This window comes from Halichoeres trimaculatus, unplaced genomic scaffold (assembly GCF_033239565.1).
Source record: "Halichoeres trimaculatus isolate MK-OKI-2021-1 unplaced genomic scaffold, fHalTri1.1 fHalTri1_scaffold_3, whole genome shotgun sequence".
Taxonomy (NCBI): Eukaryota; Metazoa; Chordata; class Actinopteri; order Labriformes; family Labridae; genus Halichoeres; species Halichoeres trimaculatus.
Window position 1 is genome coordinate 4,096,624 of NW_027437181.1, and position 25,917 is coordinate 4,122,540.

General features: G+C 38.5%; 2 protein-coding genes across 2 annotated transcripts; one reads left to right on the forward strand and one right to left on the reverse strand.

The window, feature by feature from the left end:
- Nucleotides 1–5,226: 5,226 nt before the first annotated feature.
- zdhhc13 (zDHHC palmitoyltransferase 13) lies at nucleotides 5,227–18,302 on the forward strand. Its single transcript, XM_074666419.1, has 17 exons — nucleotides 5,227–5,306; nucleotides 8,333–8,538; nucleotides 10,575–10,697; nucleotides 11,244–11,321; nucleotides 11,768–11,912; nucleotides 12,022–12,086; nucleotides 13,277–13,439; nucleotides 13,810–13,935; nucleotides 14,031–14,164; nucleotides 14,259–14,359; nucleotides 15,361–15,485; nucleotides 15,572–15,634; nucleotides 15,735–15,828; nucleotides 15,946–16,029; nucleotides 16,119–16,276; nucleotides 16,499–16,596; nucleotides 17,516–18,302. The coding sequence occupies exons 1-17, from the start codon at nucleotides 5,283–5,285 to the stop codon at nucleotides 17,652–17,654; spliced, it is 1,926 nt and encodes a 641-aa protein (XP_074522520.1). The 5' UTR covers nucleotides 5,227–5,282; the 3' UTR covers nucleotides 17,655–18,302.
- A 2,642-nt stretch (nucleotides 18,303–20,944) lies between these two features.
- On the reverse strand, nucleotides 20,945–24,554 carry csrp3 (cysteine and glycine-rich protein 3 (cardiac LIM protein)). The gene is made up of 5 exons (XM_074666754.1): nucleotides 24,443–24,554; nucleotides 23,251–23,425; nucleotides 23,023–23,152; nucleotides 21,326–21,419; nucleotides 20,945–21,068 (listed from the first exon to the last, which is right to left on the reverse strand). Exons 1-5 carry the CDS (start codon nucleotides 24,552–24,554, stop codon nucleotides 21,004–21,006), a joined length of 576 nt encoding a protein of 191 aa, XP_074522855.1. The 3' UTR covers nucleotides 20,945–21,003.
- Between the last annotated feature and the right edge of the window lie 1,363 nt (nucleotides 24,555–25,917).

Consider the following 25,917-nt stretch of genomic DNA (forward strand, 5'->3'; position numbering starts at 1 on the left):
AACATTATTATAAACCAACACGTGACAGAAATGTCATGAAGTAAAACTGAGGATTTAAATCATCACGCACCATTGAAACTGCAAAGTTTGTAGTAAATTTTGAAATTTGTGAAACAGATTGTTTCAGTCTATTTCTCCTCCAGAGGTGTGAATGTGAAAGCTGATGCTCTTCAGGTTTTTAACTTTTCCATTTTTCTCTGATATTTGTATTTCTGTTTATGTTACAAATGATAAATTAAAATCTGTTTAAAATCTGCCAAAAACAACACACACTGTGTGTAGTTATCAGACCTGGCAGTGGTTTTAATATCCTCAGAGAAAGCAGTGAAGCATCGAAGCAGAGGAGCAGTTACCTCGGCTCACACACTCTCACCCTGCGGCCCTATCAGCTGTGAAACACACATCCTGAACATGTTTTTACTGGAGCGACCAGCTTCCTGAATCACTCCATCTGCAGCGACCCCAGCGTCTGCTTTTTGAAGGAAACAGACTCAAACTCAAGACAAAGCCTGAACCTGTCGACAGTGATTTACAGTTTAGCGCTTCCTTACTTTGAAACACTTTGATACCTCTTGATTCTGCGTTTACCGTCTTTGTTTCATGCAGATTACGGTCATGTTGACCCTTAGTCCTCTTCACTCTGATGACTTCCTCCTGACAGCTCTATTACTTCTGCTTGGCATCCACTCTTGGGATACAAAATACCCACTCTGTGAAGAGAAAAAATAGACGTTAGTGTCACAATCTGTGTTTTATCTCCTAAATCTGAAATAAATGATATGAGAACTCAGTGTTGACAGATAAGCTGTGTGTTATTCAAGCATCATTGAGTTGAGTTATTAAAAATTTAGCTGACGTCACTTCAAGAATGAGTCTCAGAAGACTTGAAATAAGTAAGATATCAGCAGTCAGTGTGACAGGCTCTGATGAATAATTAAATGATGACAAAATGAAGACAAATAGCAGAAAGCTTAACACAAACTTGTGAGTCTTCTGAACTCACCAGAAAAGAATAAAGTTTCATGTTTGGATATTTCTCTGAAGTCTTCTGATGCTTGGAGTCGCTTAAACATCATGTCTTCATTTCATGTATTTTTGGTGAAAGCTTGTCGGTTTTGATGCATTAGTCATCAAGCAGAAGCAGAGAGAAGTTGTTTTGGTAATTTGATGTCGAACTGGATGTTATCATCTTACTGCAAACTGAATCCAGATACAGATGAGGGACCTCAACCTGGAGGATCCTCGAGCAAAGGCCTGAACTCAGACTGCACCAGCAGAGAGGAGTTTGGGTGCATGCTCCTAGAAACAAGAGGGCATCACTCCTTGCAGCAAGATCATCCAACAACCAAAACTAATGATTTCATAAGAGGTAACAGAATGTGACAGTTTTCTGTTAAGTTCTGGATAGTTATGTAGACTTTCAATCTTAATCCTCCTCAGTGCATTCATGGGCTGTGATTCTCATATGGAAAAGACAAGATGGTGAAAAGTTTGAGCACTGAGTCAGAGAGTGTGGAGTGATAAGGAGACCAAGAGGCCAGCTGCTCAAGGACTACTGCAGGGGTCTGAAACCTTCACTTTCATAGGAGTCATTTTCCTCAGCTCACCTGGATTGAAGTCATTCAGGAGCCACAAAAGCTACTTAATCTTCACAATAAAGTCTAAACAGTGTGTGAAATTATGTAAGTATTTAAGATCCAGGGAATGGTTATCTCAACAAGAAGTTTTTTGAATCTATGACACTGTACATGTGATTTCTTGGGTTTCTATTATTATTATCTTTAATTTTCAAAAAAAAAAAAAAAAAAAAAAAAAAAAGTTTTTTAAAAATTGTAAAATTTGCAAAAATTTGCAGAAGTTTCAAAAATACTTGAAATTTGGAAAATTTACAAAATTCAAAAATCTGCAAAATTAAAAAAAAATGCAAAATTTAAAAATTCAAAAATCTGCAAAAAATTAAAAAAAAAAATACAAAATTAAAAAAATTAAAAAATCTGCAAAAAATTCAGAATTTTGACAAGTGAAATTTAACAAATTCCAAAAAAAAAAATCAAAATCTTTGAATGGATACTTGAATTTGATTTGAACTTGAATTTGTTTTAAAGTGCTCTATAAATAAAGTTGAGTTGAGTTGATTACATATGTTGATTTTATCACTTAACTCATCGTTTTCAGTTGTTTGCTAATGTCTTGCTACATATCTAGCATGTATATAAAGCTGGCATGTTGGGAGTTAAATGAATCCATCCACACAGAATTAAAATCATCAATACCCTTTGTAAGAAAAATAAAATTCTTTATTACAATACATTTTTTTAAAGCTACAAGGAGCCACTGCAAAGAAGTCAAAAAGCTGCAAGTTGCAGACTCTTGGACTATGGCATCTGTGGTTTTTGCCACATAACATAAGGAAAAAAAGGAAAAATCTTCTTTTCTCTTCATAAGGACAGACATGCACTCAAGCAAGCACAAAAAAATAATATATTTACCTGTGGGAATATGATGGAGACACAACAAGAATACTAGCCAGGGTGCAAAGGTGAGTCTCAAGGTGTGACCTACAGCAGGAAAGTTTCTGCCTGGGCAAAGCCAGTGAACTTTACAGGGAGGATCTGAGGGGTCTGGTGGTGCAGTAAGGGTTGGGTAGTTCTTGTTCGTTCAACGGCAAGACCATGGAGAGATTAGTCCAGGCAGACGCAGTTTCCACCAGTTGTTTAAGGTTAATTACAGCCTGAGAAATACATGCATTGAGCTTCACTTTTGATCAGATGAACAATGTGTTGTATTTTTTTCTCACCCCAGAGAGCCAAAGGAGATAAATGGTCTCTTGAATAATATTTAAACTAACCCATACACACAGAGATAGTGCAAAGAGAAACCCAGTGCAAGGACACCTAAATGGATTAAGTCACCTTCATGCCTTGAATGGTGGCGCCATCTGCTGCTGCTTCTGTAGAAGTGCAAGACCTTTCTGAGTAAACCCTTGGCGCTACCTCCACATCATATTACTTCAGTAATTTTGAAAACACAATGTATCTTCACCTAAAAGTATCTGTGTTTATTTTTGTAGTGTTGGGACTTAAGATTTCATTTTGAGATGAAATCCACTTCCTGCAAGATCTAATGTTTGTACACTGTGTAAGCTTGAGTCAAAGCAGATTTGCTGTGTTGTCTCATCCTGCTCTCCTCTCATGTTTCCATGTTAATGCTTGAGTTCATCTACAGGTCACTGTCTCCGCACAAACAGCTCCATGGCTACAGTCACTTAAGCTGCATTATTTCTGAGGCTGTGGTCCACGATCAACTCTGCTCTGGAGACCAGGTTAGGAAGATCTGTTTTACACCACTGAAACCTACCTTTACAATTCAGCCAGAGATTTCTGCAACTATGAAACTATGAATGTTAATCCACTTGGGGAAAAAAGTCAAAATTTGACTGACATAGAGTGACTGGTGAGTATAGTATCTTGTGTCCATTTAAAGCGCCTGCTCCACTGCTCCACCATGCAAACTTTTTCTACTATTGAAATGCAAATGTCAGTTTCTGTCTCAATGTTTTGGTTTCATTGGCTCTAAAGACAGCTGCCTAAACCTGTTTCCTTCCTGTCCTTATGGATACATTTCACACATTGCTCCTGTGTGTATCTTGTTTTTCAACATTCTTCTCATTTTTTTTAAGGCTTTTCAATTTCTTTTACATTAACTCAGGTTGAGAGCATTTTTTAATCAAGCTCTTAATAAATGATTATTATTATATATATATATATTTTTTTTTTACAGATAAAAGGAATACACACAAATTTACTCAAGCATCAATAACAGTATATAGCCAGTTCCTCCATTTTTAATATTTTCTTTTTATTTTATTTCTTTATTTGCTTTAGATCAAACATCTCTAGTAATGCAACAATGTGAGAATCAGTTTTCTTTATTGAAAATTCACGTGTTATTTAATCCCTTTGAGATGAGGCCCTTGTTTCCTGTAAATATCAATCAGGACCCTGGGCCCTTTAAAGCATTATTTATGTTATTTATTTTACTGTAAACTCAGAGGGAAAAAAAGACTGTAGGAGGAAGTGATGCAACCTTTGATGGAAATCACTTTCGAATTATCAGGAAGAGGGGAAGAGTGAAATAAAATGGATCTGGAGAACAAAAATGAGCAGATTGTGAATTTCCGGTTTAAAACTGACTTCAAAATAAAACATCACCTGTTCTCTGTGCAATTAAAATGATTGTAAAAAAATGTCATGCAAAAAGATGATAATTAGCTCTTAAGCTAACTCTGGCTTGACAGTTTTTTTCTGTTTTGCATGGTCCTTGTCAAATAAACTAATACAATAAAAAAAAAAGCATCTGTCAGCGTTAGATTCAGGCACACCAGTCTAAAGCCTGACTAAAGTCTGATTTTGTAGATTGGGAAGCTTTTTCTATTTTTGAAATATTAAACTATTTTTTCCATTTATTTCCTATATTTATATCTATTTTCTTTTCCATTTTTGAAGATAAATAACACTACAGAAATAACACTATATATAAATCTATAAGCAAACAAAGCCTCTTGATTAGACACTTAGAAAATGTAAACTTTTATTTTCTATTACTTATTTTCCCTGTTCTTTGTTGTTATTATTATTACAAATATTGGAACTTTTATACAATTTCTATTATGTTAAATGTCTTGTCCACTTGAGTCTCTGTGTTATGTATTTGTTTTCAAAGAACTTGAACATACTTTGGTTTTACAATCTGACTATGCTGTATTTAATTTATTTTTGATTTGATATTTTTTGTTGCACCACTTTATTTATGTTTTTTTTTTGTATCAGTTCATTTATTGATTTATTCATTTACAGTAGAGAGTAAGTTTGTTAAACATGCACCTGATAGTATCCATGCACTTTATAAATGTTTTGTCTTTTTTTCTATGCATATATTTTACTCTTATTCTACAATTTTGTGTATTTGTATCCATTTTTTGAAATCTTGTACCATATCTTTGTCAACCTTGTAAAGCGTCTTTGAGTTTTTGAAAAGCACTGTATAAATGAAATGTATTATTAATATTATATGTCATGTGTGGACAGGGATGGGTCAGCGGGTTTTAAAATCACCTCTTATTAATCTTCAAAATGTGTAACTATTTTCTTTTCTTTTTTTCTTTATTTTTCCTTTTTTTTTTCTTGGGGCTTTTATTTTGAAAGAGAAACAGCGGAAGCTTTACGTCGAATCTGGCTCGTGCAGCCGTTGGAGGAACTTTCTCTTCGTTCCTTCACAACAAGATGGACTGGACTGAAGACGACAGCGTAAGACGCATTAATACACATTAATTTCCCATTAGCTGGAGTGTTGTGTTTCTGTTTCTTCTCTAAGAGACGTTACTGGCTTAGTTTGACACATAATACTCATAATTGAGCCCACTGTTAGCATTAGTAGCTAGCTCTGCTGCTTAATGTTAGGTCGTCGGTACTAACCTGTCCTCACTGATCGACACAGACGGATCATCTGTCAGTTAGTCTGTTAGCTCCAGTGGGCGTTGGTAGCATACTGCTTGCTACCTGCTAATCTCGTTTTAACCAGCGTGGTCAGATTTATCAGGTTTTCTTCTGTGACGTCCACCTTACAGGAAAGTGATAAGTGATTGACACGACGGTGCATTGACAGCCAACGCGTTTAACCGTTTCACTGCGGGGACACATTTCTTTTCCTGATGTTTAAAACGCAAGCGGAGTCACTGCCCTGTTCCTTTTCCTGATAACAGGTCGTATCCACATGTGCTGGTTACTCACAGAGAGCCAGGCAGCGGTTAGCTTTGTACCATATGCTTAATGTTAGCCATCTGTCAGGGTCATGCCAGCAGTCTGTCATGCTCAGATTGTTACATCTACTGACAGTGATAGCATCCAGCAGATTCATCCCAGAGGGTGGAGATCAGCTAAAGGTGCAACTCATCCCGTATCATAATGCTAATCCAGCATTTACAGCACAAACCCCGATGAAATAAACAAAGTATATCAGGAGGATCTTTTAATTTTGATGTGTGGATTAGCTTTGAAATGTTTTAGAAATCAGCAGTTTTAAGTTATTTATTAATTTGTGGCTGATCAAACTGAGCCATTGCTTCCCTGCGCTTTAAACTTCTTAAAGGCTTAACCAAATTTGTTCTCAATGAGTTTTCTGACAGTCAGCATATTTCATTATATAAATCTGAGGCACAGTGTTAATATTATTTTTTTATAATACAGTGATTTTTTTCTGTAATCAAATATTACAGTGCTAGTGTTGCTAACAAAGCAATAACAACACCAAATTCTGGCATCGGTGTTTCACATGTTACAGCAAATATAAATCTGAATGGTTCGAAGGACTGTACTGTTTTGAATATTAACTATTTTCCTCATTAGCATCTATTGTACACTAGATAAATGTTCCTTCATAAAAATATTGATGTTTTAAAATAAAAAAATAAAAGGTATAATATTTCTCATTTGAGCAGCTGGACAACTTTAGTGCGGGAGGTAATGATGAAAATATGCACTTGATGTGGACACAGTGGCTATACAAGCACCCAGAAGGACTAAGGTCGTGATGCAGCATAGGGGGTGCAAGCGTGGCGCACCCTGCGCTGTGCTAATTTCATGCGGCGCACCACCGTGCGCTGCCAATTTGACAATTTGGTAGACCGTCTGCGCAGAGATGGGTGTGACTGCGCGCCAGGGGGAGTTGATGGCGCACCAGGGGGAGGTGTCAGCAGATTCATGTTGGCGCAGTGACAATTTCGTGCCAAAAAAAGTGCGCTGAAAGCTCGCCAGCTCCAACCTGGTCTATTCTCGGTGCAAAGCGGAGCGCACCCTCCGCAGCTGTAATTTGGTGACAGGCGCACATGTGCCCACATGTCATCAAAGCCTCAGAGGCAGGTTTCCAGAGTGTCAGGCACATTTTAATGCAATAAACAATCACAGTAATCACTATTTAATGTAACTGTCTGAACCAGCATATACATTTGTATCTATATTAACTGTCCCGTCACATCTGATGTCAGATTAAAGCCGTTTGTCGTAATGGAAAGTTAACCTGACGGCAGCTGGAAGTTTGATGCACATCTTACAATTAAACAATAAACAGCCTTAACATCTGATACTGAGTATATATCTGGCTTCTCTCATTTCATTTAATTCAAAGAAAAGAGGGAGAGAAAAGATGAAGAAAAAAGAGACAAAATAAATGTATGTCACTCAGGATTTACCTGTGATTTCCCATATTTCTCTGTTTTAGTCTTTATTTTTAACGTGATCTAAAAAGATGGAGTACATTATCGTAAGGAGGATGAGGTGGAGACACTGGGAGAGTATACAGTATATCACCAAAGGCTCTGCTATTTGGCGATGACAAACCAGGAGTGCAGGTGGATCAAAAGTATTCTGAATGGATAAGCTAGCTGTGTAACTGTCTCTTCATTTTGTACTCCTGTTAATGACAAAGGAACAGATTAAATCTGTCCTGGGAGCTGGCCCACACGGTGACACGCTTCGTGTCCTCCGATGCGCCCCGCTGTCCATTCTGCTGCTGCAGGGACAGCGGCTCTGACCGTCTCCGCTACCGGGTCTTTCCAGCACACTGTTTCCGCGCTGCTGGGGATCATTTTGACCAATCAGACGCTGCGCCTCGGTTGCAGGGCATTTAAAGGTGAGGAGAGGCGCTCATTTGATTGGTGAAGACAGCGCTCGGCTGTGTTAAACCCACTCACAGCTTTTCTCCTCCCTCTCTGCCTTTTGCACGGAGGGAGGCATGGACGCACACCTCTGCGCCTTGACTGCGCCTCTCTTGGCACTGCAGGAAACTTGCGAAGTGCGCTGGTCACGCACTGTCCGCTTGGCAAAGGCCGGCGCAGGGCAGATGCGCCTGCGCCTGCGCTTGCGACTGGTCTACGAAATTAGAGCCCTAAAGTGTGACATTCAACCTCTAACTCAGCAATACTGCAGGTAGCAGCTAAGTTATGAGAATAAATCAGGATATTTATTAACAAAATCTTGGCTCTTTTAAGGCTTAAATGCATGTGGATCTGTTGCACAGTTTCATAATGTCATGGGGGGATTTAGGTCACAAGTCGCTGCGTTTGGTGCATTGCTATCCTCAGCTCTCTGCCTCTGAAAATAAAAATTCCTCCCCCAAAGAAATTCATCAGTCTCACAAAACATAAAAACAGCTTTCATCCCTTAAATCCCCAGAAGTCTGATTGTCTGACGTGAGTACAGTCAGTAAAATCTACCGCACCCCCAATATAAGCTCTCATCAAATCTGTGTGTTTTCTGTGTGTGTATGTGTGATGCAGGGTCACAGCCACATGCATGACAGCTGTCAGCATGGACACGGAGGTCACTCTCACAGTCACGGACCGAGGGCTGCTCACCCTTACATGGCAGGTTTTCACGGGCAGTTCGGCAAAAGCTCGGAGCAGACGCTGAACCTCAGCCAGCAGCCGAAGAAACGCTCGCACATGGACGACAGCAGCACCTGGGACATCGTGAAGGCGTCGCAGTAAGTGATAAAACATTGAATGTGGCGTTCTGCTTTTTGTGGCGTGGTTGTATGTCTGGTAAACCACAACCTCCATGTCTTAAAGTGTGCAAACCAAGCAGTGAGGCAGGAATACAGGCAGGAAACAGGCCGCTGAGCTCTCTCTTTTTTTTTAGAGTGTGTTTGTGTGTAATAATAACAATCCCTTATTGCACGGATAAACTGTTGAACCACAGAGAACGTGAAAGGTCAGCTTAGGTCTGTGGGACTGAATTGAACTCTAACAGATGTTTACGACAGAGAACGTCAGGAGTAGTTTTATCATTAACCACTCTGTTAGATTTAAAGTACAGTAGTAAAGCTTATTGAAACAATGACCCAACCTAGGAAAAAGTTAATGGTTTGATTTGTTTAAGAATTAGTTGATTTCCCCAAATGCATCAAGATTTTCCTTCAATTCTAAACAGAAAGAAGAAAGATTTCATTTTCATACTCCAGACTTTACAAGCCTGCAGTTTTGACTCCAGTCAGCTTCTCTGTTAAACATGCTGTAACTTGATTCTTCTCTGTGGGTTTCACTTTTCCTTTCAGGGGAAAGAGCCCTCATGTCATCAAGTTAACGCTTCTCAATTGAGCGACATCCAGTGTTGCACAGTTATAAGATACTAAAACAGTTGTTTCTCCCAGGAGAATTTTCTGGCATTGACGAGCGCTCGGTTGATGTGATTACACAAAGTTGCGCAAAAAAGCTTGAGGAATGCAGAGCTCTGTGTTTCATCAGCTGTCAGTTGTATTTCATTTGTTTCTGTTCACTTTGAAACAATGTGAGATCAGTGCACGGTGGCTGACTGCTTCTTCTTGTTTTTACTGCCTGATCAGTGAGTGTAGGTGCAGCAGAGCAAAGGTCGCTTTTCTTGTACGACTGGGGGAAAAGTGAAGAATTTGTAGAGCCACTCCTCTTCTCCCCAGCTCTTTATCTCAGCATCTGTCACTGTGAACAAAAGCCTGAGACTATTGTTTAATTATAGGGACATTCAATACCAATAGTTTTCAGACTAATTTCAGTGAAAAGTACATAAAAAAGTAATTAGTTATAGTTACCTGTTCATTTCTCCAAAAAGTAATTTAATAAGTAACTGAATTACTCCTTTAATAATGTAATAAGTTAGCAGGAAAAATAATTATCAAGTTACTTTTTTGAAAAACCTTTAATTTTGCAAAATAATTCAGTTCTTGAGCAGGTTTTCCTCTGTTCACGTCTGTTTTTGCCTTTTCCATCTCTGACGTTGAAGTGGTGTCTGTTTATTCCCACCCTGAAGATGCCAGTTTTAACCCTAGAGACCGCTCGGCACTCGCTCACATTAAATCTGCAGCTCCTGTCCTGTCTCTGTCTGAGTGATCCAGGTCAGATAGACCTGCCAACTCTCCTGATTTAGGAGGGATTCTCCCGCTTTTTAACCCTGTCTCTCTCCTCCACTGCCGATTTGTAATTTCCCCAGATTAACTCCTTATTTTGAAGCCTGGTCCTGTCATCTCTGATATTTTTTAAAGTCAGCTACTCGTGCCGTTCATTCAAACCTGGAAAAGCATCCACCCTTCTCCTTGGAGTTGGTTTGATCCAAAGACGGTACATGAGATCCTCTCTGACTGCAGGTTACACAGACGCTCACAGGTAGCTGTGAGATATTTGTTGCTGAAAAGTCTAAGTTTTTTTGAACCAGGCTGTAAATATGTTTTTAATGCCGTAAAAGTCTGTTTTTATGGCTGGGTGTGTACATGACTTCGGTCTTAAGCAGATTCTCGAGAAATAGCGACTTTCAGCCGTCACAAGTACTGATACCTTGAAAAAGGCTGGTATTGACCCAATACTGGTACCAGTTCCTGCCCATCGTAATTTAATTATGATTATTTAAAAAGATATCCAGGGAAAAGGTCTACCATTGTTTGTCGCTTCTCTATCATCACAGATTCACTGACTGCATAAGGTTTTCTGTTTTAAAATCTTTCTTATTTTTGGTGTCTTTTTAAAAAATCTCTTTCCTGTGTGCTTCTTCCAGGTTTGGCATCCTGGAGCGCTGCAAAGAGCTGGTCGAAGCAGGATATGACGTCAGACAGCCGGACAAAGAGAACGTCACCCTGCTGCACTGGGCGGCCATCAACAACCGCTCAGAGCTGGTCAAGTAAGACCTGCAAACACGGTCTTTACCTCATTACCAATGACTCACAGCAGAGGAATCTCTGTGTAAACATACAAACGTTTCACTGCAAGAAATTCAGCAGAACACACACCCCACGAGCAAGCATTGTGTATTCTTTAGTCTGTCTTTGAACTTTGTCAGTCAGGTCAGAATCTGTCTGAGGGTAGAAAACAAACAGGAAAATCTCTCTGGAAGCCTGACAGCTTTGTATCCAATGATGGGGAAAAAATATTTGGCTCGCTCTGAAACATTCTTGACTTACAACATCATTCTGATAGATTAATAGAAATTTTAACATCTCTACTCTTCATTAAACAAAACAAACAAGGGTTGAACATCATGTCTGGTGCTGTGAAGTCTTCCCTTGGGGTATTTATGTGTTTGAGAAGAGTCTTAGACCAAGTTCATTGATTTTACAGATTCAAAGAAAACTTCTAGAGAAGAACTGAAACAAACATCAACTTCAGATGTTCTGAGCAGCTCACACTGAAGTTTTATCTCTGCATCTCCCTTCCTGTCCTCTGACAGGTATTACATTTCTAAGGGAGCGATCGTTGACCAGCTCGGAGGAGACCTGAACTCGACTCCTCTTCACTGGGCTATAAGGTGACTGGATTAACATTACAGGGTTTCTGGACCGGGTCTGGTCTGCTCTCTGTTGCAGATTTGGTTGCATGTTGTTTGAATATCAGTCACATAAATCATTTCATATTCAGCCTCAGAGGTGTGTTATGACATGCTGTGGTTGTAAGCTTAGTTAAAGAAAAATATTTATCCATGATGGTTTTATTTTTACAACTGATCCATGTTTTAAAAGTGATGTAGACAGCAGTGCATGTGTAAACTATTCTCTAAACCTCAAATGGATTCTTGCTCTCACTAATTTCACCCGTAATTCACAGAAGGTCTTGAAACTCAACCTGCTGATTTCTCAGAACCAGAAAAGCTGCGCTTTGTCTGCGCACTCTCTGTAGCGTTTTATTTTGTCTGGCTCTGAAACACACCTGACCACTCCTCCTGAAAGCTGTCTGTGGCTTCTTGTCGATGATGAGGCAGGGCCACCTCCCCATGGTGATCCAGCTGATGAGATACGGAGCAGACCCCTCCATCGCGGACGGTGAAGGTTACCGAGCCCTGCACCTCGCCGTCCTCTTCCAGCACATGGCTGTAGCTGCTTACCTGATGGCAAAGGGACAGGTCAGACCCAGCTTACACGCTGTATTTCACTCTTTCAGACCAGAATCATCTTCAATCACTGGTTTTAAATATCCTGGCAGTTATTAACTTATTTTTCTCTGTGTTGCAGGAAGTTGATGGTCCAGACTGCAACGGACAGACGCCACTAATGTTAGCTGCTCAGAAGATTATTGGGTAAGAGTTCATCAGTGATTCTGTAAATAGGCGTACATTTCATGTCCATGGGATTAACAAATCTATTTTACTGAATATTAATTTTACAGTGGGTCATTTGGCTGAAATTTCACTTTCATTTAATACAGAAATTTCACAGGTTTCATCATTTATTTAGAGAAAAAAGGACAATCATGTGTTGGAATTTGCAGTTTTTGTGCTGTCTGAGATTTCAATTATCAAGTTTGCTCTTCAAAATTAACGCTAGAATACATGTTTGTGTTTATTATTTTCAGCATTATTTGTTCCAAATAATCACTAAAATGTGACAAAGTTGTTTAAAAAACTAAATAATTTTCATGGATGAAATGATGATAATAATAATAATTATTATTATAACTAACAATAAGAATAATAAAAAAAAAATTATCAATATTATTAAAAAATAATGGTAATAATAACAATAAGAATAATAAAAATAAAATATAACATAATAATGATAATAATAATATTATTAATAATAATAATAATAACAACAATAATAATAATAATAATTAATAATAATAATAATAATTAATAATAATAATAATAATAATAATAATAATAATAATGACAATAATAATAATAAAAATAATAATAATAATAATAATAATAATAATGACAATAATAATAATAAAAATAGTGTTTTATTTAAAATGCCTTCTAAAACAAAAAGAAAACTTTATAGATAATAGAAACATAATTGAAAAGATCCTCACAACAAAGATAGACAAAACCAACAGACAAACTTACTTTGTGTGAGTCTGAAATCTGCATCAACTGTGTTACCCATTGGAAAAAAACCCTATAAATCAGCAATGGTTTGCTCCAAAGTCACCTGACCCAAATCAGCTGAGGTCCCATCCTGGTGGGAACCTTGAAGAAAGTGTGTCATGTTTCAGCTCCTCCTCATCAATACTTCATCAGAATGATTGTCTGTACATGGGGCACATTAACTGTTCATCAGCTGTGTTACCAACATTTTCTGCTCTTCTTACTATAGATGCTATAAAGGGAGCGTAGTCTGACATAGAAATGTTGAATAACTCTAAATGGGTTGAAGATAAGATATTATCAATATTTAATACTTTGGAGGATGGATTTTCAGCTCGATTTGAAAGAAGAGTCTGACCCGGCTAAATGCAGCTGTACGTGTTGTTGTCTTGTCTCAGGCCTGAACCCACAAACTTCCTAATCAAGAACAACGCCTCTGTGAGTGCTGTGGACAAAGTGAACAGGAACACTCCGCTGCATTGTGCCGTGCTGGCAGGAAACGTAGACGCTGCCCACATCCTGCTGGAGGCCGGGGCCAGCGTAGACGCAGAAAACATCAACGTAAGCCGACCTGAAAGTTTGTTCTCTGGGCTGCATGATCGATGAAAACCTGATGTTGCCAGTCTTGTGTGACCTCCATTCATCAAGCTTACATCCTTTTTTCAATCTGTTGTTATTGCAAAGTGTTGAACTCAGGAGGATTCTCCTTTCTATGCAAAGTTTGAGTTCTCACACCTCACTGAGGCTCTGTGTTCACACCTTGGTTAAACAAACATCACACATACTTTGCAGACAGTTCGTGGCTCAGGAATAAAGCTGTTTTACTTCTGTTGTTGAAAATCTTCACCCGCTCATTCCAGGAGAGATTTTGACCCTCTGTTCAGAGAACGATGCCTCATGTCTTAATGTAGTTTTCAATGCTGCTCCTCAGGGTCACACTCCCATCGACTTGGCCCACCAGGTGCACAGCCCGCTGCTCATCCACATGCTCAACCACGTCAAGCAGGAGAGGATCCGCTCCAACGCACGCTGCCTCCGAATCCTCAACAGATACAGGGTAAACACATAGCCACGACCACGCACCTCTCAGATTACAAACACAACTGAAGGATTATGTAATCTCTCTGACGCCGTCCTGTGTCTGTGTCTCAGGTTTTTATACAGTTTTTGCTCTGCACTGCCTTTTTCGGATGTGTGGGCGCCATCATCGACATGAACTCCGAGTCCTGGCTGCTCAAAGGGATCCTGCTGGCCTGTGTGATTGGTGTGGTTAATCTGATTTTGAGGTGAGGACATGTTTCTACTGAGCTGTTTCACTCCACTTCCTGCATTTTCTGTCCAAAAATTGTAATTTAATAATTAATGTTTGTGTGTGAACAGGAACTTTCCTGGTCTGGAGTTTCAGTCGCTCCTTCCTGCTTCAGCTCTCATGGCCTCGGTTTTCTGGATGATTGTCACCTGGTGCCTCTGGTTCCTCCCAGATATCCTTTCACAGAGGAAATATCTGCAGTTATTATACAAGAGCTGTTAGAGATGTTCTGCTCACATCTGGGTTTATTTTTCTGTCCTGGTAATCTGCTGTTTGGTTGCTTAAATTTCTTTTCACAGAAATATAGTGTGATAAGTTCCCCAACATTTAATTTGTTTTGCATTACTCAAAGAACAAAGAAAGTTATGGAAGAGGATTAGGACCAATGAAAAAAAGATGCCAGAATTTTTTTTCAAATTACTTATTTTTTTCTGAGACAAAAGTCAAATTTTGAAAATAATTGCAGAATTCTGACTTTATTTTTCTAAAATTCTGAGATTTAAGTCATAGTTCTGACTTTTAATCTGCGATTTTCTGACTTTTTTTCTCAGAATACTCACAATCTTTATAAGACTCTGAGATTAAATTCTGAATTCTGACTTTTTCTGAATCTAAAAACTAGGACCTTAATCCCAAAATTCTGACCTTATCTAAGCATTATGTCTTGAATCTTAGATTTCTGACTTTTGTTTCAGAATTTTCACTTATATATCAGAATTTTGACTATAATCCCAAATTTCTGACTTTACTCCTGGAATTATGTCTTTAACCTCAGAATTTTTAATTTTAATCTTAGAATTCTGACTTTCATCTCAAAACTTTGATTCTGCTCTCAAAACTCTGTCTTTAATCTCTGAAATCTGACCTAATCTGAGAATTATGACCTTAATCTCAGATTTCTGACTTTTATTTTAGAATGTTGACTTAGCACTCAGAATTCTGTTTTAATCTAAGAATTCTATTTTTTTCTCAGAATTCTGACCTCATGTAAACATTATGACTTTTATTTCAGAATTTTCACTTTAATCTCAGAATTCTGACTTTTTTTCTCTGAAAAAAAAAAAAATATTAAAAAAAATTGGAGCTTATTTTTTTCATTAGCCCTAATCCTCTTCTGTATAAATGTGTCTGTAAGAAGCTTACGAATGTGTTTTTCCTGACCTTTGACCTCACATGGCCCCAGCGCCACAGTTCAGGTCTTATTCACTCTGAATGCCACTGCTCTGCTCTACTACTACCTCCGCACCTGCAGGACCGACCCCGGCTTCGTCAGAGCCACCGAGGAGGAGAAGAAAATGGTAAGAGAGGCTGAAAACACACCCAGTGAGTGATGTTAATGATTTTTCTTTATAAGTAATCTGAGTTTTGTTCCCTGTGTGTTCAGAATGTGTTGGTGTTGGCTGAAGCTGGATGTCTGGGGCCCAGAATATTCTGCACATCCTGCATGGTGAGATTTTAAAAACAAAACCAAATAGTTAAAAAAAAAAACATTGTTCCATCAACACACACTGAAAACCTTATTTTGTTTTTTTTTAATTCGTTCACAGACAAAGAAACCGATGAGGACGAACCACTGCTTCGCCTGCGACGCCTGCGTGGCCAAGCAGGATCACCACTCAGTCTGGACGAACTGCTGCATCGGTACCACACTTTTCACGCTCGTTTTTATTTCTGAGGAGAAAATAAGCTAACTGAACATCTGCCTTTAAGTCTTTATCAGAAGATACACTCTGATCAGATCCATGTGTTCTCCTTCAGGGGCGAGGAACCATCACTACTTCATCCTCTTCCTGTTCTCCCTCCTCCTGATGGGAGCCTGGATGTTCTATGGTTGTCTCAGATGTGAGTGACTCCACAAACAGTTTAATAAAGTATCTGACACAGATTAACTCTGTTATAGGTATGAGACATGTGTGCTGTGTGTTTCTCAGACTGGTCCACCCACTGCGTGCTTCATTACGAGGAGCAGGGTCTGTGGGGGGTGGTCTCTGCCCTGGTGGGCTGCTCCCCGTGGGTGCTCAGTGTCTTCGTGCTGGCCTTCTATCACACCTGCTCCTCTGGATTGATCCTGGTGCTGCAGCTCTACCAGGTCAGTGGAGCACTTCTTTCTCAGTCTCTAACTCTTCATATTGACAGGGTTTGGACTCTGGAATAAAAAGGAATTCTGGTCTGGGCTCAAAAAGTTTGGAGGACTTTGGGGGGTGAAGGATCCTACACTGAGCTCTTTAGATCTGAGGTGTTTATCCTTATTTATTCAGTGTGTTTCCTCTATGATTTTTGGGACTGATGGTTTTCCTTTGTGTCGGAGCAGATTGCCTTCCTGGGACTGACCACAGCAGAGCGAACCAACCTGACACTCCACCAGATGAAACTCGGGAAATCCGTCTCCTTAAGACAAAATCCATACAAGTGAGTTTTCATCAATCCAGAGTATGACTTTTTAATTAAGGAACTGTTTGTTTACATTTCCTTTTTCTTCTAAACAACTTAAGTGTCATTAGCTTCAGTTGTTGTTTTTTCCCCCAGATATGTGAGCAGGTATATACTTTTTTTTTTTTTTAATTTTATGAATTTTGTCAAATTAAAAAAATAATAATAATTAAAAATTAATGTTATTTTTGCTAAGTATATTTTTTTTATTTTTGCAAATTTTTTGAAATATTTACATTTCTTTTGAAAATTAAGCATCATTTTGACAATTTACAAAATTTTTATGTCATTTTATGACATTTTTGCAATTTTTGGCACATTCTTTAAATTTCATTTTTTGTAAAATTTTGAAAATGTCTAAAAAAAAGTATTTTTTGAATGGGCATTTTATTGAAATCATATAATTTTGAAAATGTATTATATTGCACATTTTTTAAATTGTTTTTTAAATATTTGGAAAATTTAAAGATAAAAAAACTGAGACACCATATGTTCACCTTTATAAACACAAAAAAACTTATCTTTTGGGTAATTATTCACTAGATTTTAATTTTGTTTAAAGTTTTATACACTTTTTTGTCTTTATTGTGAAGATAAAGTAGATTTTGTGGCTCCTGAATGACTTAAATTTCCTCAGGTGAGCTGAGGCAAAATGGCTTTCAAAGTAAAGGTTGCAGATTTCTGGTCTACTTCAATACTTACAAGTGTTGAAGCAACATTTTCCTTTTGCTGAGTCCAAGTCTTTATATGTCTTTCAAATTTTAGCTAATTTGATCAGATTTTTTCTCTTTGGAGGAAACATTTGGGGAAACAATGCAAGTCGTCTCAAGAGTTGTGTTATTACTTTATTACATTAAAAGACCTGATCTCTGACCTGCCTCTGATCCTCTCTGTGCAGTCTGGGCGTGGTGAGGAACCTGGTCTCCTTCTTCCAGCTGCGTTGCTGCGGCCTCTTCAAACCAGCCATCATCGACTGGACGCAGCAGTTCCCACCCGGCCGCGACCAGAGCATGTTTGGACACACCGACATGGTTTGACCTCCCCTCCACCCCTCGCTCAGGGTCAAAGGTCGGACTCTCATAGTGTTCTGGACCAAAAGCACAAAGTGTATTTATTTATTTTTTTAAAGGGACGGCTTCTTGTGAGGAGAGGTGTCAGAGTAAAGGGAAACACAAAGAGGAATGTGTAGATATCCTTCGAATGGGTTGCTCTTTGTACAGACTGCTGCTGCCTTATACTTGACCAATGTCAGTGAATGAAAAATCACAAATGTTTTAATTTGGGTGAGGTTCATAAACCCAGAAAGGCCTGAATTGTAACTGAAGTTTTGAGATGTTTTATATGAACACAACAAGCCTATTTTTTATCATCTGTTCTGGGAAAAGTCTTTGTATGTGTACACACTTGGTTTACCACTTTTGTAAGAGCTGCATGTGTTTAATAACGAATGACCACTATAATGTGTCAATAAAGCAATGTTGTGCCTGTCTTTGTGGGGACTCTGTGTGGACACATGAGGTACTACACCCAGGGAGCAGGATAAAAACAGACAAGTGTATTTGATATTCTGTTTTTATCATTAAGACCGTTTATTGCATGGCTGGATTCACAGATGCCATCAGTTTTCTGACGTATGTGGCAGACGCATCAGAAAATAAAAACACAGCAACACAAACATCTCAGATTTTCAGCTTTCTCTTGCCCACAATCGAACAACAATTCAGGTTCGCAGCTTGGACGCAAAATGAAACAAGCACGATCTTTTTTAGTTTCCTTAAAAGGGACGCCTGCAGATGTCTGTTCACAGTTTTGACATCTGTACTCTTGGGATCTTTGCTCATTCAGCTGCTGGAGGCTGACGGGTTTCAGGGTGAAATGTGGGTGAATCTGTGCTGGAGTGACACTTCCTTTCTTCCACCTCCTGCAAAGCTGAGCTGGATTTCCCAAAGACATAGAGAAAAGGAAAGAGGTGGCAGCTTGATACTTTCCAGTCTGAAAAACACTTAGAAAGAAGACTTATTATTTACGTCATCGACCAAATCTTCTGAGTTACACAGGAGCAAATATGTTAATCACTTATATACAACTCGAGGAACATGATGGAGGGAGAACTGGAGGTGCTCAACAGATTTTATATAATAAATTTTACATAAAAAAACAACATATTTTAGTTTTGTGAGCTATGAAAACTGTACGATGTTTAAAACTCAGAAATATTTGTCAAACCAACACTTCCGTCATCTTAAGGCTGAAAACAATATGAATACTAGTAAAAAAAATATTACTATTGTTTTAAGTTAGAAAGCTGAAGCTTCTAAAGTTAAGTTGAAATGTTTCTTGTAAGGGGCTGTGTGGAGTTTCTAGGTGATCTCCCTTCTAGATATATCCCTGATCGTAGTCCACAATTTAAAATGAGATTATCAGCGCCAATATAGGTTATTCCTAAACGCTAACTCTTAGCTTCTTGATCAAGTTGAGCAGGACCAGATAGATTTATGACACATGTAAGTCATTGTGACTGTAGCTATCACGCCAGCTGATGATGTTTAGGAGTAAGAGAACAGAAATAAGGACAGAAGAGCCGAAATGAGCTAAAAAGAAGAGAAATAGTGCACATACCAAAGGCTAAAGCATGTGCTTAAGGCTAAAAAAAAAACAGGCTAAAGGCTAAATCCCCAGTCAGAGGCTAAAACACAGGCTAAAACACAGACTAAAGGCTAAAACACAGGCAAAAGACTAAAATACGGGCTAAAGGCTAAAACATGAACCATAGGTTAAAACACAGGCTAAAGGCTAAAATACAGGCTAAAACACAGACTGAAGGCTAAAACATGAACCGTAGGCTAAAACACAGGCAAGAGGCAAAAAACATGCTTAAGGTTAAAACATGAGCTAAAGGCTAAAAAACAGGCTAAAGGCTAAATCATAACCCAAAGGATAACACACAGGCTAAAGGCAAAAACACGAATCATAGGTTAAAACACAGGCTTAAGGCTAAAATACAGGCTAAAACACAGACTAGAAGCTAAAACATGAACCGTAGGCTAACACACAGGCAAAAGGCAAAAACACAGGCAAAAGACTTAAACACAGGCTAAAGGCTAAACCATGAACCAGAGGTTAAATCACATGCCAAAGGCTAAAAGTCAGGCTTAAAGTTAAAACACAAGTTAAAAGCTAAAACATGAGCTAAAAGGCTAAAACACAAGCTAAAGGTTAAAATACAGGCTAGGAGCTAAAACACGGACTTTAGGCTAAAACACAAGCCAAAAGCCAAAACACATGCATAAGGCTAAAACTTGAGGAAAAGGTGAAAACATGAACCAAAGATCAAAACTCTTACTTATAAATTCAATTTAATATTGTTGACCCAGAAAACCTGTAAAGCTACTTTCTTTACAAAAGAAAATACACAGGAATTGATAAAGGAACTGATAAAGAGTAGGATCAATGAGCATAATTGAAAAGGGCATTGGTATGAACAAAATCTTATTAATACCCATCCCTACTAAACAAACACGCCTTGTTCAAAGTGACGTCTTCATGACAGTGTATGAGAGACTCCGGGCCAAAAGGTGGCACTGCAGTTCAATCAAAACAGATCCTCCCTAAAGCATCTTTGAAGAACTGCTTTAGACAACTGTAACTAATCATCTCAAGAAATATAAGCCACCAAGAAAAGGTGGCAAAGACTGGCATCATTTAATGTCATTACAAAAGCTGAAATTCATCAATAAAAGTTAAAACAGTCACCTCAAAGTTGATTCAGTGTCTTTGCTTGCGCTGCACACTTAATGTTATAAAATACTGTTTGTCCTCGACAAAAACTAACGACAAAAATCCTTCAACACTTAATTAAAGAGTCTGCAGACATAGTTATTGGTGCATTAAAAGTCCAACCTCTCGTCTTCTGCAGCGACTTCTCCTCCCTCTGTGTTTATCTCTGTCTAATTTAATAATGTGAGATAACAGCTCCAGCTTCAGTCGTACAAAAACATCTAATCCAGCCCCGCTCTGCATGAAAGCTCACACATAATTGTTAGGGATGAATTAGCACATTGTGTTTGTTAATCACCTGTTACCTTGATTAGACTAATTAACAATGAATTATTTATGAATGCAAATAGGGGTTTAGTTATAATTGGCTTTAACGGGATGAGTCACAGCTTGAGTCTCTCCACAGGAAGAGGGGAATACATTCATTATGGGATTATAAACACAGCCCAGACAGCTTTTAGGATAATAAAATACTTTTATTTTGTAACATGAGACGTTTCATCCAGTTTCTAACAAAGCAGTAATGTTAAGGTGTTCGTCCTTATGTGGATTTACATAAGAAACAAACATCATCAGTGTTAAGAGAAAATGCTGAGTCAGCTTCAGCGGTTACTCCAACATGGCCTCGTTTCCCAGCCCGAATCCTTTTGGCCCAAAGTTCTTGGCGTAGCAGACTGGAGAGAAATGTAGAAACAGAGCTGAGAAGATGATAAACAGGGATCTGAATCTGATCTGTGTGTTTCTGATCTATGACTTTCTACGGATGCTTATCTCAGGACGAATTAAAGTCTTGTTTAAAAGTTTTTGGTCACTCCTCAGTCTCTTACTTGAGGCGTTGGGCTTTGATTGAAAGACTCCTGTTAGAATAAGGTGTACTGTAGCTTTAAGAAGAAATTGTGTTTTTGTGGGATGAGTGTGTTCATGTTCGCACCTTTGCAGTAAAGCTCTCCATCCTTGTCTGTCACTGTTGTCGACTCGAGGCCTTTACCACACAGGAGGCAGCGGAAACAGGTCTTATGCCATGGCTAAACACACACACACACATAATCAAACACATGGATAAAGTCATGATCTCCTAGTTCTACAGCTCAACAGTTTCATTTAGCAGGAAAACCCTTAGTGTGACACAATGCAACAAGTTATTTGGCTGCAGGTGCTGCCATTAAATGCATTTTTTTCAGCTTGAAAAATGGGTCTAAAACTTACTACAGTTAATTGCTGCAACAATATAGTTCAACCTTCAACAACATTGAATAATCTGTGCTAAATACTGAATAAAGGTCTTTGCACACTGAGTCATTTTTTTGGACGCTTTTTTTTGGATCTGCAGTCCGAGAAAAAAAAAAAAAGCCACGCATACACACCTTGCACACTGAATCTGATGTGTTTATTTCTTATAAATTCAAAAATTCGCAGTACAAAAAAAAATGCAGTCATCAAGCGATTGATCCTGAACAGCTGCTGTCAGTATGTTTGAGGTACGTATTCACAAGTCTTCATTCATCATCTAAACATCGCTTTAAATGTGTAGAGAAAGTAAGTCGGAAAATGTGAAAATGTGATGTTGCAGGTAGCCTACGGTGTCTCTGAATAGTCAAACTACCCAAGAAATGAGGAGGGCGGATGCAAAAAAACTTTAAAAAATCAAACCTTTTTCTGAAAGAAATAACGATGCACAAAAGTTTCGGGAGGAGTGTACAAACGTGATTGACATAAAATGGGATCGAATTTTTTTTTTTTTTTTTCAGACAAAAAAAACAGACTCAGGGCCCGTTTACACGACAATGTTTCGCCTGAAAATGCTAAAATGCAGTGAAAAAAAATCTGAGTTTACACGGAAACAACAAGGGACTGAAAACGGTGTAGTAAGCATGCCAGGCCTGTAGTTGGCGCTATAACTTTCTTGTTCAGAAGCCGCTTTTGGTAGATCTCCACTGAAGTAGAGTTGGTGTATTGGTGAATGTTAAGAGCAGAAGTGGAGCAACAGATGCATATTTTGTTAAAGACAGTCACAGATTCAGCAGATTGAGCAACACGGTAGTTACTGTTGTCCTGTTGCATGTGCTCGTGCGAATTGTAGTGCGGCGTTTCCACTGAAAACACCGGCTTACTGTTTGCACGGCAACAGTGTCGGCAGCGTTGAAGAAAAATCCCACTCTGGAGGCTGTTTTTAAAAGTTGAAACGCAACAAAACTTGTATTTCACCCTGAAACCATTGTCGTGTTGACGGTCCCTCAGTGTGCAAAGTCCTTAAGGGCTTGGTCTGAGACCTTCTGACTCATTCTCCCCCTGAGGACAAAAAGGAGGAGGCCCTGAACAGATGAGTCTTCAGACATCTCTTAAAGTAGAAAGGGACTCTGTAGATCGTATAGAGTTAGGTAATTCATTGCACTATTTGGGAACAACAGAGGAGAAGAGTCTGGCTAGAGATTTGGAGCCACACTGGGCTGGGAGCACCAGGCGTCTTTCACAAGCAGAGCGTAGAGGGCGGGAAGGAGTAATGATCGTGTCAGTGTTTTTTAATCCAGAAGAAGAGCTTTGAATTTGATTGGAGCTGCCACTGGAAGCCAGTGAAGAGAGATTAACAGCGGTAATAGTAGTATTTTTTCTAAGTGGGTCAGTCCTCACCTTTCCTGCTCCCATCACCTTCTCTGCTGCATACACGGCTTTGGAGCAGCGAGGGCAGCGGTCAGAAGTCCCAAACTTCTGCGAGACCTTACTGCTGCCAGAGCCTGAAGACGCCTGACGGGGTTTGGATCTGGGAACAAGACAAAGAAAAATCCAGCTCAGAACATCTTTTTGACTTTCTTAGCGGTTGTTAAATGACCTTACATCAGCTCACAGAACGATACGTACTCATGGTGCTGCTGCTGGACCACATTGTGTCCTGGAGGATCAGAGCTCAGCGCTCCAGCTCCCTGCCCGTAGCCGTAGCCTTTTGGCCCATATTTCTTGCCGTAGCAGGACTTGCAGTAAATCTCTGACTCATGTGCTGCAACTGTGGTGCTGTCCAGAGCTTTTCTGCAGGTCACTGTCGGGCAGAAACAGAAAAAGTGCCCTGTTTATCTTGGTTCAACATGCCTAAACAATCTTTAAATGTTTAAATCTGAATAAACTCTGAAACATTTTGGTCATGACGTAACAGAAACAGGCCCACGTCACTTTTGCGCTCAAGCTGAACCCCGAACTCTGGATCTACTTGTTAGACCATGACGCTGGTTGCACTGGTTTGCACTGGCAGCACCACACTGGACTAATGGAGGTTAATTTCAGCTCCCACTAGCTGGTTTTATCAGTCAGCAGTGACATTACACTCAGCCAGATGTCCCGTGTTGTGTCTTGTGTTTCTATTTAAGGGAAAGAGGAGAGGGCGAGCTGAACGTTCGAGAAAAGACGAGCAGTTACAGATGGATGAGCTTATCGCAGAGGCCTTTCACAGCTCCCGCTGGAACAATCAGCGGCTCATCCAGCTGGAAAGTGTTTGTGTTTGTGCAGAGGACATTCAGCCTGTGTGAGGTGTCCGCTCTCTGGGTCCCTGGACCAGGGAGGGGGCACTGAGAGCCGGGTACGGCCTGATGAACCCTGGCTGTTTGTCAACAAGACCACAACCCACATTCAGGTCAGGACAGCAGGAGCAAACAGAGGAGGAGAGGAGAGGAGTAAGACAGAGCGGTGCACGCAGAGAGGAGCCACTCAGGAAAGAGAAGGTGAGGGGAGAGTTTTATGGAGTGAGGAAACTGTTTTTGGTTAAATTATGCTGAGTGTGGAAAGAAAAGTGAAGAGGGAAAAAAAGGGGGCAACAAAAAGCTGGAGAAATATAAGTGATACTAGGAGGGTTGAATACATAGAGAGATAATGATGAAATGACAAAAAATGGAGAGTTTAGGATGAGAGACAGAAAATATTAAAAAGCAAAAAGTGGAAAAAAGAAAAGGAATATGCACAAAAAAAAGGAAAAATGGGAGAAAGACTAAAAACTGTGGAAAATGACAAAAAAAACTGACTAAATGAAAGTGTAGATGAACTAAAGCAACAGGAAGCAGCTCACTGCAGATGAAACAGGGCTTATGGAAGCTCCTCCCGTTACACTGGATCTCCTCGGCGTGATACACCGTCTTCTCACAGGCCGCACACTTCGCACCTCCTCCCCAGTTCGGCATCTGTGGGACACAAAAAGACAAACTTAAATGTTTCAACTGTGAAAGAAAATGCAATTTAACAGGAAATTTTCTGCCATTTTTAAACAGATTTTTCAGTAATTTTGCACTGTAAAAAAAATCCAAATTTTATGGTTATTGACCCCATTTTTTTAAGTATTTTTTTTTTCAAATAACAGTGTATAACACTGTAAAATTACAGAAAATATCTGCAATGCTGGATTTTTAAGTACCATGCCAATAATAACTTATTAATACTGTAAATTTGCAGACATTTTTTTATGTTTTAGGTAAGGAGCTTGTCTTTATACATTGGAAGTTTATTGTACATGGGAAAAAATAGTATTTTAACAGGAAATTACTGTACATCCATATGACTGTTTCCTAAAATAAATAATGTATACCATGTAATTACAGAGATTAATGTGAAATGAATCTGTTTTGACTGGATTGAGATGTTATTTTAAAAATTTATGGATGTTGATCAACTGAAAAATACTGTATTTGAATTTATTTTGATTGCAAAATCTAATCCTGTATTTTAACAATCATTTCATGTAGTTTTGAATTGCAGTGGTTGACTGTATTTTTTGATATCCATCTGTAAACTTTGCTGCCAGTGCCCATTTCTTTTTTTTTCTTAATTTTTTCTTTATTTAATTTCATTTTGGATTATCTACTTTTATTTGTTTTTGTTATTTTTGTATTTTATTTATTCTTTTATTTTATTTTATTTTTTATTTTTATTTATTCATTTTTATTAATAAGTATATTTTATTATTATTTTCATTTATTCGTTTTTATTTATTTATTGTTGTTATTTTTATTTATTTATTTTTAAAATTTATTTATTTTAGGTTTTTTTTATTTATTTATTACTTTAACAGTGTATGTAAATACATTTTAACCTCAAAACTGTTTACATAATTCACAGTTGCAGACATTTTTACTTTCTTTATCAATATTTTTTTCCCCTGAACACAGCTCGCTGATTTTACAGCACCAATGAGCCAAATTCAGAGATTGTGGCTTTTTTTGTCTCAACAGAGTCAAAATAAAAAAAATATTTGACATCCAGTGTAAAAATACATTAAAAAAAGATTTTAACTACACTAAAAATACCCATTTTTGTTGAATTGGGGTCATCAATTAACAAAAAAAATCTGCAGCAACACTTATTTGTATTTTTGCCACTGTCATTCAAGTAGCAAACTGCTTTTCTTCAGAAACTGGAAAAAAAAAAAGTTTATCCGAAGATTTCTGAAATTGGATATGTGGTATAATCTGGTGGGGAGAGTTAAAAACTGACTATAAAACCTCATACAGGTTGATTTTCAGAGCCTCTTCATCTGACTTTGACTCAGAT